The sequence below is a fragment of the Ambystoma mexicanum genome, chromosome 14, assembly GCF_040938575.1.
Source record: "Ambystoma mexicanum isolate Mex_15411 chromosome 14, UKY_AmexF1_1, whole genome shotgun sequence".
NCBI classification, from domain to species: Eukaryota; Metazoa; Chordata; class Amphibia; order Caudata; family Ambystomatidae; genus Ambystoma; species Ambystoma mexicanum.
The window spans coordinates 82,147,195-82,164,320 of NC_090940.1; the positions used below are offsets into that span (position 1 = coordinate 82,147,195).

A 17,126-nucleotide genomic window follows, 5' to 3' on the forward strand; every position below is an offset into this window, starting at 1 on the left:
TCCTGCCCCCCCCCAAAAAAGGGGAATAATCCTGGGTCCTGCTAGTAAACAAACACGCATGCTTTACCAGGCTGAGCTACCTGCACACCAGTGACACTCGTGTATTCCGCGGTTAGCCTCTACCCCCCGCCCTCCAGCTCCAGGAAGACCTAGGCATGGCCGCTCTGAAGCCTGTGCCCGCTTGAATGATTGGGAAAAGGGCCTTCCTTCCAGATCCCGTTGTAGTTTTAGGTGAGGAAAAAGGCACTATACCGTGCACGCTGGCATAGGTTTGTCAGAACGTCAAGCTGGGTGTTGTATGGGGGTCTAGTTGTTTGGGCAACGTGAGCGCCGTGACTGTCATGACGCTCACGTGCCCCTTTAATAAAAGGGGCTCTGCTGGCGCTGCGAGGGCAGAGCAGCAGAGCCCCCGGAAGCGGCAACTCGTGTCTGTGTTTCTTGTGTGGTGTGGGCCTGCCACGTGGTCGTGGCCTTGTGAGTGCGGTGCGGCCCGAGTGCCCTCGGGGCCGCGACCTCTGGAGTCAGGGGGTGACACCCCCGCACGGTGTTTTGTGCGCCCGGTGACCCCGGGGCACCGCAGGGTGATTACTTGCCCGAGACACGCCGGCTGCCCGCCGACGTGTCCCAGGCTATCGGGTGATCCCGACAGCATTAGGAGGCTGCCCCGGAGACTGGAGGCAGCCCCCTCACATTGGCGACGAGGAAGTCGCGCCCGCCTACTGGTGTTCGCGGTGGGCGGGTGAAGGGATCCGCGCAAGCACTTGGTGCGGCCGCCCTGCCCGAGGACAAAGAAAAGGGCGGGCCTGGTGCTCGGCCCGCGGCGCATGGCCCGTCGGAGCAGGGAGCACAACAGCTGAGCCCCGTGCTGCCGACGGGCGATGTCGCATGTCGGGAACGCGTTTCTCTCCACGCGGTGCGTGAAGGAGGGGCGCACGTAACAGAGCTGCAGGCGGCCTCCCTTGAGCCTACCTGCATCCGCGTGGCTGGAGCCGCGTGGGGATGGGGAGCCGCAGCCCGACACAAAGAAAAGGGGCGGGGCCTAAGCAACCAGGCCTGCAGCGCTAATCGGCTGTAACGAGCTGGACAAGGGGAAGGGAATACCCTCATCAAGCTTCCTTTTTCGCTCCTTTCTCCCTCATTTGCCGAAACGCAGCCTGAGGAGGGGCGGGGCCTCATCATGTCGTGGCCCAGACAAAGGGAAGGGAGGCCCATCAGCGTCCGGGCCAATAATAAAAAAAAAAAAAAGAAGGGGGAGCAGCCACCTCCCACATAGCCTGCGGGGCCCAAAGGAAGAGGATTCCACTGCCCGGGCCGCAGCGGTGATCAGCCGAAGAGGGTAATCCCTGGACCTGGCCAGGCAACTCAGAGGAGGGGCGAGGATAACATCACGTCAACCCCTCCTGCAGGTCACAGTTGCACTGAGCCTGAGGGTTGCGGCTCCGATCCGGAGTGCTCGTGCGCCCTGGGCAGGAGAGACCAAGTGGCCCCGGTGAAACCAACCAGGGAGGGAGAGACTTTGGAAGGGCCCGGGGAAACGGGCAGTGCAACTCCACAAATCACACGTGTGCCAAGCACTGGGGTTGCGGCTCCACCTGGCGTGCTCGTGCGCCCCTGGGCAGGGAGAACGCCAGGCACCGATCAACAGCTACTTGAGCCCGGCAACGGCAAGCGCACATCAACACGAGTGAGTGGCAGATGACGTCCTCACCTGCCAACAGCATGTCGGACGATGAAGGGGTATGTAGGGGTCAGCTGGCACCAATACCCCATTTTGATGTCCTCGGTGCGCCGGCAAGCCTGGGGGCCCGGTGAGTGGCCTGGGTGGAGAACCTGGAGTTGTACTTCGAGGCAATGGAGATCAAAGACGCAGCCAAACGCCCGACACTCCTATACTCTGCTGGGTTGGCCGTCCAGAGACTGTTCAAGACACTAAAGCCCCGAGATCAATCGTACGGTGCAGCCGTCGCAGCCCTGAACGAATACTTCAGACCCATGGTCAACAGAGACTATGAGAGGTTCAGGATGAGGTGTGCGAAGCAGGAGGAAGGGGAAAGCCTTGATGCATTCCATGGGAAGCTGCGCGGCATTGCACTGGCCTGTGACCTGGGGAACTTCGAGGAGGACGAGATCCGGGCGCAAATCATCTATGGCTGCAGCTCCACCAAACTGCGCAAGCAGGTTCTGAAGGACCCAGCGCTGACCCTCGATCGAATACTGGAGCTTGGCCGGGCCCAGGAACTGGCGGAGGCGCGGGCCTCGGTCATGGACTCCTCTAGGCACCACCTAAAGATGGAGGTCCCCACGCAGCAAGTGAAGGTTGAGGAGGTGGCGGCTGTCAGCAGGTGGCCAGGAGGAAGAGTGATGAGGAGGGGAGACTGGCCGAAGAGAGACCCCCAATGCCACAGTATGTCAACAGTGTGGGTGGGATCTGCCCCACCCGCAGGACTGCCCGGCGATGGGACAAATCTGTGGAAGGTGCGGGAAAGGAGACCATTTCGCACGAGTGTCTCGCTCCAGCCCCAGCCGGCATGATGTGGGGGGCATCAGGGGGGAGTGAGGTGAAGGGGAGAAGGACCCCCAAAGTGGCGGCGGTCCAGGTGGTGGAGAGTACCCGAGAGGCACCGTATGATAGGGGGGAGGAGTACGAAGAGAATGTATTCTTCTTGTCCTGCACCGGCGCCGAGGGCCAGTTTGATCCCGGAATTTTCTGAGTGGGAGGACCCCGTCATAGGGCCCCATGGTGTGGGGACTGGAGCACACCTGTTTTGTCTTGCGGTGTCAAAAGAGAAAAATGTTTGGGTTGGAGTAGCAGCTAGGTGGTGCGCGGACTGGAATGCACCAAATGTTTGTGGTGGGTTTTTGTTTAATTTTGTTTGGTTATAATAAAGAAGGGATGTTGTGTGGGGGTCTAGTTGTTTGGGCAACGTGAGCGCCGTGACTGTGTCATGACGCTCACGTGCCCCTTTAATAAAAGGGGCTCTGCTGGCGCTGCGAGGGCAGAGCAGCAGAGCCCCCGGAAGTGGCAACTCGTGTCTGTGTTTCTTGTGTGGTGTGGGCCTGCCACGTGGTCGTGGCCTTGTGAGTGCGGCGAGGCCCGAGTGCCCTCGGGGCCGCGACCACTGGAGTCAGGGGGTGACACCCCCGCACGGTGTTTTGTGCGCCCGGTGACCCCGAGGCACCGCAGGGTGATTACTTGCCCGAGACACGCCGGCTGCCCGCCGACGTGTCCCAGGCTGTCGGGTGATCCCGACAGTGTTAGGAGGCTGCCCCGGAGACTGGAGGCAGCCCCCTCACACTGGGTGTCTGCCATTTTACTCTTGGTGCTTTTTATGCCTGCGGGGGGAACCGTTACAGGGATCGACTGGCGCTCAGCGAGTGCAGGCCTTGTGGCAGCCGACGGGGGTATTTGGAATTATCGGCATGTGTTTGTAGAGAGTCCTCCAGGCCAGTCGGGGTTTGGGGCAATATCCCCTTTCAGGTGAGGCCGTCGTGCCTGTCACTGTGCTTTGAGGCGCACCTTTGTACGATTGTTTGTCGCTGAACAAGACATGGATAGAGTAACTCTTCTGATTGGCCCTCGATGGTTGTTAATGAATGCCAGTGACCTATTGCACAGGGCTTTTGGGTTGCGTCTTTCAGTTTTAATAGTAGTAGAACCTTATGACATGGCATTTATAATGCACCCAGACACGAGTGTTTCAAGGCGCGAACAGAAAACTCAAGCTGTGCTGTGTCGTGAATGATTGCTAGGCCTGCATTTACATACAACTTTGCATTCGAGCACTTGTAGACTTGCATATACCTTTTTTAAATTTGTATGTCTTTTTAAAAATGGTATTGGTTTTTTATAACGCCCTTAATAACCGAGTTCGGTTTCTAATCGGAGATCTGGGATTCAACCTCTGTTGCTCTGCGTGCTCTTGCTTCCAAGACCACCACATTGCCCCTGTTCTACCCTCCGTTCGCTAACTACCAGTTCTGGAATGCAAAATGCGATGAGTTATAAGTCAGAAGTTGCAGAACATCTCCTGAGAGCTCGGCTTCCGAGTACAACCAAAGAGTGGCGTTAGGCGAGTGCAGTTGGCAGTAGTTTGTTAACGTTACTGGCCCGAGGTCGACATCAGTCTCGCCTTACTCACCCCGCTATTTCGGAGGCATACTGCAGAAGGGAAAACAAGTATGAGTGCCAGTTAAATGGTTCCATCCCGGGGAGCCGGGTATCACCCCATTCAAAGGGTCTGGCAAACGGGCATTGTTGTGACGACAGGTCATTTGACAACGCTCCTGGTCCTGTTGCACATTATGTTATGCTAATTAGCCCTATGACCAATCTCTATGTCTTGCACCTCAGTCACTCGCCCAACGCGATATACAAGTGTATAAGTAGAGACACTTGTGGCACTGAATGTCCAGAAAAAGTGGTCATTGCAATCAAATAAACCACTTTGCTATTTTCTGAGCAATACTAGCTTACAGTGGAAATATGGACATATATTGTTGACACCCCTCATGACCTTCTTCGTGAAAATCCAGCATTTAAAAGGGGGGCAGGTGTGTACTGGTATATATTATTGAGATGGTATACAGTCTTTATAATCAAAATTTTACATAGAATAAATCTATAACAAACTATATAATGAAAAACATAACAAAAATGTATGTGGGGTGGGGTAAAGGGTTACATCTAATGGAGAAACAGTTGGGGTGGGTTTTTAAGGGTGGGAAATGAGGGTTTGCAGGACCCCCCAAAAAAAAGATTTTAAAAAATGTGTTATGCTTTGTTGCTATATAATTTTCGTCATATGTGCATTCGTTATAAAATGATTAGTTATAAAGACATGTAACTGTTGAGACAGAGGGCATGATTTTCTTTAGGAACAAACAGCCTGAAAGAGGATGTCACCAACATATTGTGGAGCCAGACATCAAGATTCTCTTGGACACACCTGGCATTAATGGGAGCAGCTGTGGCATAGATTCTTGCTAGGCCTCATGATTTACTTTGGGCACAAGCAGCATCAAATTCATGTTTTACAATAATGGTATATTATTTCGAGACTGGCACATGATTTTTTAAAATCTCAGCCAGCATGAAAATAGGTTGTAAAATGCTCCTGCAAATTGCTGGTGGCCTGGCAGCGACTGGAGCTGTCGAGGTCTTCCCCCAAAGATCCGATTGTACATTTGTGGCTTTGTACCCATTTTTCTAAAATGTAAGCTGTAAAATGCACCATTTTTAACCATTATTTTTTTTAAAGATACAATTCTGAGGCTGTGAAGTACCCAAACTCCATTGAGCTAGTGTCGGCCGACTCTCTTTCAGCAACTGGTTGATCCTGCCAGTAGCATATGCTTGTCTCAAAGATTAAGCCATGCACGTGTAAGTACACAAACCGGTACTGTGGACGGCTCATTAAACCAGTTCTGGTTCCTTTGATCTCTCCGATTCTGTAATTTTGGCAAATATTTCAGCTCCTTAGCATAAAGCACTAATTCCACTAGGAGTGTTATGTGATGTCTTGTTAGACACAGTTGTATTGGTGTATACATATGTGCTTTTCTCTTGCAGCACTAGCCCGTGCCACCTGGGGGAAATCATGTATGCCCACTACTTTAAAAACACACCAGCTGCCAGTGCTCCATGCCACTCAAAGGCTTGGGGTCACGAGGGTATCCAGAAGGGCGCTTGAATCGCACTGCTCTGTTCACTATGCGTCCACTTTTGAGAGCCTTCCGTTACTTCTTATGGTTCAGATAGACTGTGTTTTAGACCCCTTTCTCTGTCTGATTTCATGCAGGCTGGGCCCTCACCTTGGGCAGTCTAGCTTTGGCTTGCTAAGTTTCTTATTCTGCCTTTGGCTGTACTGCTCTAAGTAGCACCCTCCGGAACATCCTCCTTGACCACATGAGAAATAAGCCATCATACTAAGGGTCCAATTCATGGAATATTTAGCACGGTGCAAAGTGACTTTGCACTGCCAACACCCGGATTCGCAGAGCAGTGCAAAGTGTATTTTTGCAATGCAAAGTGACTTTAGACCAGTGCCAAGTCAGTGCAAAGTCACTTTGGACTGCAAAAGTACACTCTGCACTGTTTTGTTAATCAGGGTGTTTGTTGACAGTGTAAAGTCACTAGCACCAGTGCAAATTCACTTTGCACCATGCTAAAAATTTCATGAACTGGCTCAAAGTCTTCCAAAAGCTCTTAAAAACATGGTTATTCAACACATATGTATAACATGCATTGTATGCACACTGTTTCGCTAGGTCCTTACTCCTTGACATTCTACAAGCACCACGATACCTCCAGTTTAGGCACGAAATGAATAAACAAACATGTTCTTTACTTTCCTCGCTGGCCGTGTGAGTGAAGCACGAGTGGGCTCCAAACACCGAGCAAGGGCAATTCAAGATTTTTTATTTCGTCCACTCCTCCCCTACAACAGTTCTAGTTGGAACAGGAGCATTCTATTGGTCCACTTCTCCCCTACAATAGTTCTAGTTGGAACCAAAGCATTCTATTGGCTTATAAACTAGCCTTGGTACAGAAGCATTCTATTGGCCCACTCCTCCCCTACAATAGTTCTAGTTGGAACAGAAGTATTCTATTGCCTTATAAACTAGCCTCGACCAGAACAGCCACAAGATGTCCGAAGCCCGCCCGGCAGCTTCCCTCACACCTCATGCTGAGACAAACGACTTGGTCTTTTCAATTCAATTTAAGGAGTGTGTTTTCAATGGGTAGGGGGCGGGACTTTGACAAACACTCCCATCACTCAGTATTGAATTAAGTGTGGGGGGGATTTTATTCTCTACACCACTTCTGAGTATTAATGGTTGGTATTTTACACTGCTATATATACACACATTCATCCAACCAAAGATCCCGCCCAGGCTTCCAAACTGATACCTCCAAAGAAAATGTAATCATTAAGTGCATTTATTTTGTATTTAACCTTTGAACTATTGACAAATGTTAAATGCAGAAAAGGGCGTTTTCTTTTTTGTGGCACTGCAGATGTATTTCATAACATCCATAACACGTTGCAACCATGTACCAGACAGGGATGAAATCCCAGAGAAATGATCACACGTGGGCATATTAAGGCGATACATAGTATATTGTGGAACTTTAGAAAATGAATAAAGCTTCAGCTGATGCTGGTGAACACCCTTTTAAATAGGTCGTCCAAGCCCCTCAGCTGGCTCCACCCCTGTCCATCAGCCTCTTGCAACTTAGGTGGTCTTGTTCAATGATTTACCAAATATTCCATTCGATAATTTACACCGCCTGGTTGGCGTTTGACTCCTAAAACTAAGACTGACCCCCTATGAATTGCCTTCTTTCCCCACCTCTGCCCCATAGACCCAAAGTGCCAGCTTGACAACTTCCCCCGCATCGCGAAAGGAACCGCCAGCCCAATGGGGACGTTAAAGCTTTTAATATTTGTATGGGCGCGATATAAATAAACTATCATATCATATGTATAGCTCCTGCGGCTTTAGTATCACAGACTTGTAGGGCTGTTAATAGCAGGTGTTGCTATTCCGCGATAGGTTCGATTTCATTTTACTCTTCTGGGAAGGGTGGAAAGCACAGTGGGCCCGGCCAGGGTTTTCAACCAAGAGCCCCAGATTACGAGGTCACCCCCGGATCTAGGCGGCCGACACTTACTGCGATCCTGCGGAAGGACTTGAACTCCAGGTAGGTGAGATGTTCGGCCAGCTCTTCTGGCTCCAGGTGATCGAAGAGTAGAGACACTTTACGCTTCTTACTGGTGTTGGACTTGACCCTCTGCGTCAGCTTCCACGGCCAGTCGCGGGAGGTGCTGCAAGACAAACGAGAGTGAAAGCGCTAGTGAGGATGCAACTAAACGATATTGGGCCCGATTCGGTAATCGCAGCTTTGGTTTACATGAAGATCAATGTTGGTGTTCAGGATAACCTCAGACGAACAGCAATTGTGAAGCTGCCCATTCCATGCAACAGGCCATATTTGCTGTTGGTTGGATCAATCCGGTCCCCACTCGTGCCTCCTGATGGTGGCGGTCCATAGTGCGTTTAGGACATTGCGAGTGGAGGGGACATACCCCATAAAGGTTACTTATATGGCCAACACAATAAAATGCACTACCTCTGTCTTTCTCGTTAGAGTCCTTATTCTATGCGGAGAGTCCTCACCTGGGAGCAGTGCTGGTCATTGGGCCGGCTCTCGGCGGATCAGAGATCCGGCACCAGATATGGAGTTGGATCTCGGGATCCGGCCAGAGTCAGCCGCCTAAGCCCATGAATGCACTGGAATACTTAAAAACCAAAAAAAGGAAAAAAAGTGCCCGCGACGGCAGCATTGCCTTTTACTGCAGCTTTGGCACTGGCGTGTAATGCACAATGTTCGCTACATGTTTGTAGCGAGCATTGTGCATTACACACCAGTGCCAAAGCCGCGGTAAAAGGCAATGTTGCCGTCCAAGGCGCTTTGTTTCCTTTTTTTTAAGCCAGCATTGCTGGATGTCCACTACTTGCCCCGCCCCTCAGGCACCGCCCCCCCAAACTCCCCCCCCCCCCATGGCCCTTGTGTTGTGGGATCCCCCACCACATTTTTTCCATTTCCACCACTGCCTGGGAGACAGGTGCTTCTCAAGCCCCCTACAAAAAAATGTTTTAATTCTTCCCATTTAGTTGGTATAACTCCTCCCCTTAACTCGGTATAAAAGCAGCTCTGACTCACCCAGACGTGTTTGATTACCAATCGGTTTAGAAGCACAATGGGTGACGGGAGGGAGGGATGGATGTCAAGGACTGCAACGAGGAAGACCTGGACTCAGAGTAATGAAGATTACCGGGAAGTAATCTGGCCATTATGACCAGGCACCTTTTATTCAAAAGGTTTCAGATGTGCTTATTTTATCAGCCTCAGCGGCACGAAAGGTGGACCCAGTGCAGCCAGGATATGAACACTCAGGCAGCAATCTCGATCACTAGCAGCGCGACTCTTCGCTTCAGTCTTTTGTGAATGTTTTTCCTCACAAAAGTGGCCACGATCTGTCTGAGAATGTTTTAATATAGCGCCTGCAGATGCCCCAATATGACTTCCTGGCAGAATCTTGCTGCCCCCCGTTCTTTTACATTTCCACCCATGTACACCTTTCTCCCTCTTCTAATCACTAGCATCACGACTTCAACGTTTGTTCCCAGGCGCTATTTCACACGGAGGGCGTCTTCTCGTCTATGCTTGATCGCAGGCACCATGTTTTCTGAGAGGGGAAAACGCATTTTGTAGCAAGAAATCTTCTTGGTAGTGACATTTAGCAAGAGGGCGTAAGACACTATCATAAATAACAAAATACAAAGGAGCTCCCTTTGCTTCACGACGTAAATTGCCTGGAGGGAACCACTTACGTTTGCACTTACGTGTAAACATGTCCGCTTCGGGTACTTTTCATCATCTGCATTGCGGGGTGCAAATGTGTAAAGCGATAGCGGAAGTCTCGTTAAACATCTCGTTTTCACTCTGCAGTGAAAATGGAGTCAACACAGCCTGATATGTACGCATGGCAGGCAGCGTTTACAATTATTTCCTGTTGAATCGTTTCCATAGGAAATCATTGGTTTTACGCCATCATGAGGTTTTCATGCTGGCGTAAAACCAAGTTCTTTTTGAAGGCTGAGGGCAAACAGGAGATGGAAACGTAACTCCCGTTCCGCACCATTCCTTTGAATTAAAAAACAATGAAAATCCCCTGGACCATGAATGGAGGCGTTAAAACAAGACTAGCACCGTTACGCCGGTCTTTACCGCTCCCATGTATGCTATGAAGGACTTGAACATGAGCCCCAACTTAATGTATTCAGCAGAGTGGACAGGCGGCTCAGTACGCATTAACGATACTCACATTTGGGTTGTGTCGAGAAGGTGCCCACTCATCTTCTCGTCATAGGTCTTCACCACCTCTCTGAATTTCTCCATCGCCTCTCTCAGGGTAGCGTCCATTTTGAACATGAGCCAAAACTCGGTCATCCAGTACCTGTCGAGAGCACAGCACAGGCGTTTACTTTAACCACCATGCATGACATCCACAAAAATACCAACTGCAATTTGGTTGAGTGACCACCCTGTTTAGAAGGGTTATCAGCCAGTTGGGCTCTTATTTTGCCCTTATTTTCGATAACATATTGGTCATTTCTCCAGAGGCTTATTTTGGCCAGTGAGTAACTTCACTTCTGGCACCTTTGGCGCATGCACGCAGTTTTCCTGGCTATGATCTGTTGCAAATTCACACCCGGGAAAGGCAGATTGACCAATCACAATCCGCCAATGAGGTTGTGAATTCACCAACTGACGGAGAAAAACAAAAAATAAAAAGAAAAAATAGATGTAAAACAAAATGGCTGCCACCATTAACTTAGAAAAGGGACTAGGTCCCTTTTCGGATGACGGGGGCAATTTCGGCACACGTTTTTCATGGCTGCTTTCATCCAAAAAGGGACCTTGTCCCTTTTCTATTTTTAGGGTGGCCATTTTTGTGGTATTTTTTTTTCTCCAACGGGAGATGGGCTCACGCTGAGCTCATCTCCCATCAGAATGAAAACAAATGAAACTATTAGCACCCCAGTAAATCCCGGGCTGCAAATAGCTTTCATGCATGATCTTTAACAGCCCTCAGCTCAGGCCTACAAAGCCCATGTCTGCCCCACCACCGGGGCGTGAAAGCTACATTAGAGACCTGGAGCTACAAGCAGTAAGGGTGGTGCCCGAGGCGCAGTCAGGAGTCTCTAATTTCTCCAACTATTACAGTGGGCCCAACTGCATTAGCTTCAGGCCAAGTAGGGCCTGAAGCTAATGCAGTTGGGCCCACCGCAATGACAACAACATCTGTAAATGGCCTGCACAGCGCTGCTGAGTGGACATTTACAGATTTTGGGTGGGCCTTGCCCCTCAGGCCCTACCCCGTCTATGCCTCTGGTGGTGCCCAATTGGAGATATTTAAAGAGCCCAAATTAGTTTAATCTTGGAACACAATTGAAGAAGACAATATGGCGGATAAATGGTGGAAAAAGAGGCCAATGGGGAGTCGATGTTGCTGAGCGACCCATATCAGGCCTGGTCCTCCTGCGCTTTTCTATCTGGACAAAGAAAAAGAAGGCTTCTGCTGGGCAATCCCCCCCCCTCCCCAAAATTATGAAATTCTGAGGGATAGTTTTACCCCTTAATGTTCACTGGCTGAGGTTAATTTAACCTGCATGATACATAATGTATATTATGGCAGGCCCCCTCCATCTTTGAGCCTTCCCCATATTTAGAAGTGCTTTCCTTATAGTCCTCCACTCCCCACATTGCACCCCCCCACCCCCCAGACCCCTGAAATCTTATCCTAGTGGTCTAGTTCCTGTTGCGCCAGGCGTTGTGTTCAGATGCACTAGGACACACATTGGGTTTTGCTTACAGCCATGTGTCTGGCCGCACTAAGCACATGATCCAAATAGTGCAGATATTGCAGGCTGCGCGGATATGCACAGAGGACCGGATACACATAGTGCCACGTGTACATGCTGTGCCTCTGGCTGCACTAAACACGCGCTACAAAACCTGGAGTGTTTACTGGATGTGCGTTTAGCTCCGCTAAAGACATTATACAAATAGTGCAGTGTTTACAGTCGGACTTCCTACACAGCGAATATGATGCAAATAGTGCAGTGTTTACAGTCAGACTTCCTACACAGGGAATATGATGCAAATAGTGCAGTGTTTACAGTCAGACTTCCTACACAGGGAATATGATGCAAATAGTGCAGTGTTTACAGTCGGACTTCCTACACAGGGAATATGATACAAATAGTGCAGTGTTTATAGGCTGCCTTCCCATATAGTGAACATGATGGACATGATATGATTGGTTGTTTATAACACGCTTAATACCCAGAGGTTTCTAAGCGCGGACCTGGGGATCGAACCTGTGTTGCTCCGCGTCACTTTGCTTCCAAGTCAAGCATGTGGCCCCCGAGCTATCCTCCCGAGTGCAGCGTTTACACTGTCTACCTGTACTTAGCACATAATTAAAAGGGGTTATAAGCAGCCAAAAAAGACCCAAGAGAGGTCCAGTTGGTAAAACCAAACCCAAGAGTAACTGTGGTGTGGACTCTGATTATTAATAAAGTGAGAAACAAGGTTGTTGCGGAAGACAGAAGAATAGAGCGAAAAAGAGGTACTATCCCTGCCTTCTGTGCACTCTCAACTAGGTTGCGGTGTTACAACGCCTGTCTAATAGTGACAGAATAAGAGTGAAATTACCAACTTCTATGGCGTGTAATACATTCAGCCTTGTATGTCCAGTACCTCTCTCCTCCGGATTAATTGAAATCGGAAGACACTGAGTAAAAGAGGAAGCACACCAGGGAAGGTAAAAAGGATAAATGTCTTCCTTTTTAGAAAACTTGTGTGGCATCTAATGGGATAGACAATCCTTTAATAACCCATTGATTGTCACACTGACCCTGGGTTGCTAGGGTTAAAATGGAACAAACATACACGGAGAGGATAAATTCCTATTCCAACAACACAAAGACGATACAGTCACTGCTTCCCATGCAGGGCTTATTTTTACTAACGGGAAGTAGGACAATATAAAACAGTTTGTTCAAGCTATAAAATAGGCAAATTGGTGCCTTTATAGATGTAACAAACACCGTCGACCGGTTTCAGTAGACTAACTTTGATGAAGCCACATTCATCAGGACAGTCTAAGGTTCCTCAAAAGCTGGTATATTTCGTAAATCGGAGACCAGTTTGTGAGAAATAAAAAATGGTAGATGGAGTAGTACGTTACCACCTTGCCGTTGGTGTCATAGGACTGGAACAGTCTGGGGAGGAGCCTGTGGGAGCAAAACAAAGTAAACCACAGTCACTAGACGGCTGCTAGATTCCATGTTGGATTATGAATTGACACTACAATTTGTGTCATCCATGTAATACAGTCAGAGGTTGTCTCTAGACACCACTTCATCTTTTAATCTTAATATGTAATTCTCATCTCCTTGCTAAATAGCATAACACCTGTATTCAATATACACCATACCTTATGTTAGAAGTAGGGTGTTGGATTAAAAATGTGCCAACATCCATGCAAGACACTCATTTACGCCTTCTATAAGACTATGCCAGGCTATGTCTCCCAGTCTGTTGCTTTTGGTCAAAATGTGTCCAATTTTAACAGAACTCCTAAATTCATCAGTGGCACTATGATCAGTGTCTGATACACACTGGCACACTTGAGAAATTAGTGCCTTAAATCTGATTATAACTCTGTATTTATCTACAGATGAACACCACGTGGACTGGTCAGCTAAGCCGTGCCACATTTTGAGGCATACTCTGCTTTAAACCTGAGGGGAAGGAAAATTGAGAGTGAGTTTGTTCTCTGAGAACCGTACATGAGTATCTTGCATGGATGTTAGAACATTTTTAATCCAACACCCTACTTCTAACATACGGTATGGTGTATATTGAATACAGGTGTTATGCTATTTAGCAAGGAGATGAGAATTACATATTAAGATTAAAAGATGAAGTGGTGTCTAGAGACAACCTCTCACTGTATTACATGGATGACACGAATTGAAGTGTCAATTCATAATCCAACATGGAATCTAGCAGCCGTCTAGTGTCTGTGGTTTACTTTGTTTTGCTCCCACAGGCTCCTCCCCAGACTGTTCCAGTCCTATGACACCAACGGCAAGGTGGCAATGTACTACTCCATCTACCGTTTTTTATTTCTCACAAACTGGTCTCCGACTTATGAAATATACCAGCTTTTGAGGAATCTTAGACTGTCCTGATGAATGTGGCTTTATCAAAGTTAGGCTACTGAAACCGTTCGACTGTGTTTGTTACATCTATAAAGGCACCAATCTGCCTATTTTTTAGATTGAACAAACCGTTTTATATTGTCCTACTTCCCGTTAGTAAAAATAAGCCCTGCATGGGAAGCGGTGACTGTATTGTCTTTGTGTTGTTGGAATAGGAATGTATCCTCTTCCTGTATGTTTGTGTCATTTTAACCCTAGCAACCCAGGGCCAGTGTGACAATCAATGGGTTATTAAAGGATTGTCTATTCCATTAGATGCCACACGAGTTTTCTAAAAAGGAAGACATTTATCCTTTTTACCTTCCCTGGTGTGCTTCCTCTTTTACTCCTAGTCTCTTCCGATTTCAATTAATCTGGAGGAGAGTGGTACTAGACATACAAGGCTGAATGTATTACACACCGTAGAAGTTGGTAATTTCATTCTTATTCTGTCACTATTAGACAGGCGTTGTAACACCGCAACCTAGTTGAGAGTGCACAGTAGGCAGGGATAGTACCTCTTTTTCGCTCTATCCTTCTGTCTTCCGCCACAGCCTTGTTTCTCACTTTATTAATAATCATAGTCCACACCACAGTTACTCTTGGGTTTGGTTTTACCAACTGGACCTCTCTTGGGTCTTTTTCGGCTGCTTATAGCCTATAACACAGATGTGTGTTGCCTACTCTTTTTGTGTGAACGTTATCTACTAAGGGCAATACCCTGTCAACTTTGTAGATTTTGCCCTATTGTTTGGTCATAATTAAAAAAGGGGCCATGTTCTCAGTCTGTGGGCCTCATTACAAGTTTGGCAGAGCGGAAAAAAGTGGTAGTGATTCCGTTACTGCCCGGGTTCGGCTTTAAAGTGTAGGATTTACCTCCAGCACCATGCTGGCAGTAAATCCTCCACTTTAAAGAAAAGGCAGAAATACCTCTGCGGAATTACCGCTCGTGGTAATTCCACCAAAAAACCCATGGAGTACAATGGACTCCTAAATGGAGACTAACACTGCCCTATCACCACTTTCAATCCTGTGGTAAACCCACAGGACCAAGTGACAGTAACAGTAACAGACTTTGGCAGTCATTTGGCAGAATTACCACTGAATTAACAGCAAACTTGGAATGAGGCCCTATGAATTTAGCACGATACCCGAAAATGCCTACACTTACCACAAAGAGCACCATTGCAATCTGCCTGTATTTGCCCACTCTAAGCACACGATGCAGACAGGGCAGTGTGCTTGTTTTATAGCCTTAGTGATGTCGGATGGGAGTAGTTCCGAGATTCTAGCCGGGAGACCTGCTAGCAGCATTTGCTCTTTCCAGTTTAAGAACTTTGCATTAGAAATTCTGTGATTTTACACCGTTAAGAATAGCACACATTCTCCTCATTCGCACATATCACTCGCGGGTGTTATATCTTCTCACCAGCTTCTGCTCCTGCATTAACTCTTTAGAGCTCTTAAATGGAAGCCAAATTGTGCAAATCCATGCATGGTATGCATTTCCCCCTCACTGCATGGCAAGGGGCACCATGCAACACGGACTCTTCAGGGCTACATACATGACGTGTGATATGTCTGCTGGTCGGTGTCTGTAAAGAGGACGTGTAGCATCCATGGGTGCTTGTGGGGGGCATGGCAGGGTTAGAGCTACATAGTGGATCTGTGATGTCACCAGCGGCCTGCATATTTCCTGTGATCTGGACTCCCATGGTTCGGTCATGGCATACATGGTCTGTATAATCATAGAAGGTTACAGGAGATCTGAGGTGACAGAGGGTTTGCAATGTCAGAGTATCCAGATATAAAGATTGTCAGTGATGTCATTGGGGTCACGGTAGGCCTGTGATGTCACAGTGACACTGTAGTTTGAGGATATAGAGCACAGGTCTGCAACCTGCAGCTCACCTGATGGTTTGGTCTACGACTCCCATGATCCCTCACCATTGACTATGCTGGCAATGGCTGATGGGAGTTGCAGTCCAAAACATCTGGAGAGCCAAAGATGGCAGACCAATCTCGAGTCTGATATTTCACAGGGCATGAGCAGCCGGAGGTGGCCAGTGATGTCAGAGAGGATGATGCTATAGAGAGCCTGTGGCATCACAGAGTCGGATGTCTCAGAGTTGGTGACGTTTTACTGATCTATGATGTCACAGAATATCAGTGGGTTTGTAGTGAAAATGTCGACTGCAAAAATGTCGAAAACACATTTTTTTTTAAATTTCTTTTTTTAATGGGGGGCCCCAACCCCCCGTTTATTTTTTATAGCTAAACCCCAAAAAATACAAATAAAAAAACATTAGTTTTTTTTCGACATTTTTGTTTTTGACTTTGCAGTCGACATTATAACTGCACACCATATCAGTGATGTTACAGGAAGTCTGCAGACAGGCCTGACATGTGACTGAAGGCCCGTGCTCTCAGTCTTTTGGGACCAATAGCTGTGGGGTACACTGTGGATGGTTGCAGGCCGCTCCACCTCTGGCCACGGACCACCCGTGATTGCCAAAACTCAGGGGGTCCCCAAAGAAACACTTACAAACGAGAACTAAGAGCTTACCAGACAAAGTAACACATCTTGAGAAGAGCTCACCTAATGAAGTAAAACATCTTGAGAACTAAGCTCACCTGATGAAGTAAAACATCTTGAGAACTGAGTAACACATGTTGAGAACTAAGTTCACCTGATGAAGTAACAGCTTGAGAACTAAGAGTTTACCAGACAAAGTAACATCTGGAGAACTAAGTAAAACATCTTGAGAACTAAGAGCTCACCCGTTGAAGTAAAAAATCTTGAGATCTAAGAGTAACACATCTTGAGATCTAAGCAGCAAATCGTGAGGTCTAAGAGCTCACCTGATGAGGTAACCGATCTTAAGCACTAGGAGCTTACCTGATGAAGTAACAGGTTTGAGAGCTAGGAGCCCACCTGATTAAGAGATTTTGAGAACAAAGGCCCTCACCTGATGAAGTAGTAGTGTTTGAGAACTAAGTCCTTACCTTGCAAAGTAGCAGATCTTGAGGCAGCGGGGGGACAGGTCCTTCTCCGACGCCTCTTCGTAGGTACACAGTCTGTTAAGGAAAAGAGTTGCAAAGACATGGCATAGTCTGGCCCAGGTCAGCCATGGCGCCACAATTCTTTGACAAATTTCACCAGATCATCACAATAACGCCAGGTTATGCTGAGGCTGCCTGTCCCATCTGTACTTTGTATTGTGAAGTGTTTTGACGTTGTTCAGATACATATCAAGTCTGAAACACTTTGAGGCCAAAACTTT

At 47.9% G+C, this 17,126-nt stretch overlaps 1 protein-coding gene across 2 annotated transcripts in view; it reads right to left on the reverse strand.

Annotated features, from left to right (window-relative positions):
- The window catches only part of RASGRP1 (RAS guanyl releasing protein 1), a 326,703-nt gene that overhangs the window by 61,155 nt on the left and 248,422 nt on the right, over window positions 1-17,126 (reverse strand). For both annotated transcript variants that reach the window (XM_069638555.1, XM_069638556.1), the window contains 3 exons: window positions 16,849-16,911; window positions 9,894-10,025; window positions 7,676-7,829 (listed from right to left, as the gene is read on the reverse strand). In XM_069638555.1, the coding sequence (XP_069494656.1) occupies window positions 7,676-7,829; window positions 9,894-10,025; window positions 16,849-16,911 (349 nt within the window). The remainder of the gene's footprint in view (window positions 1-7,675; window positions 7,830-9,893; window positions 10,026-16,848; window positions 16,912-17,126) is intronic.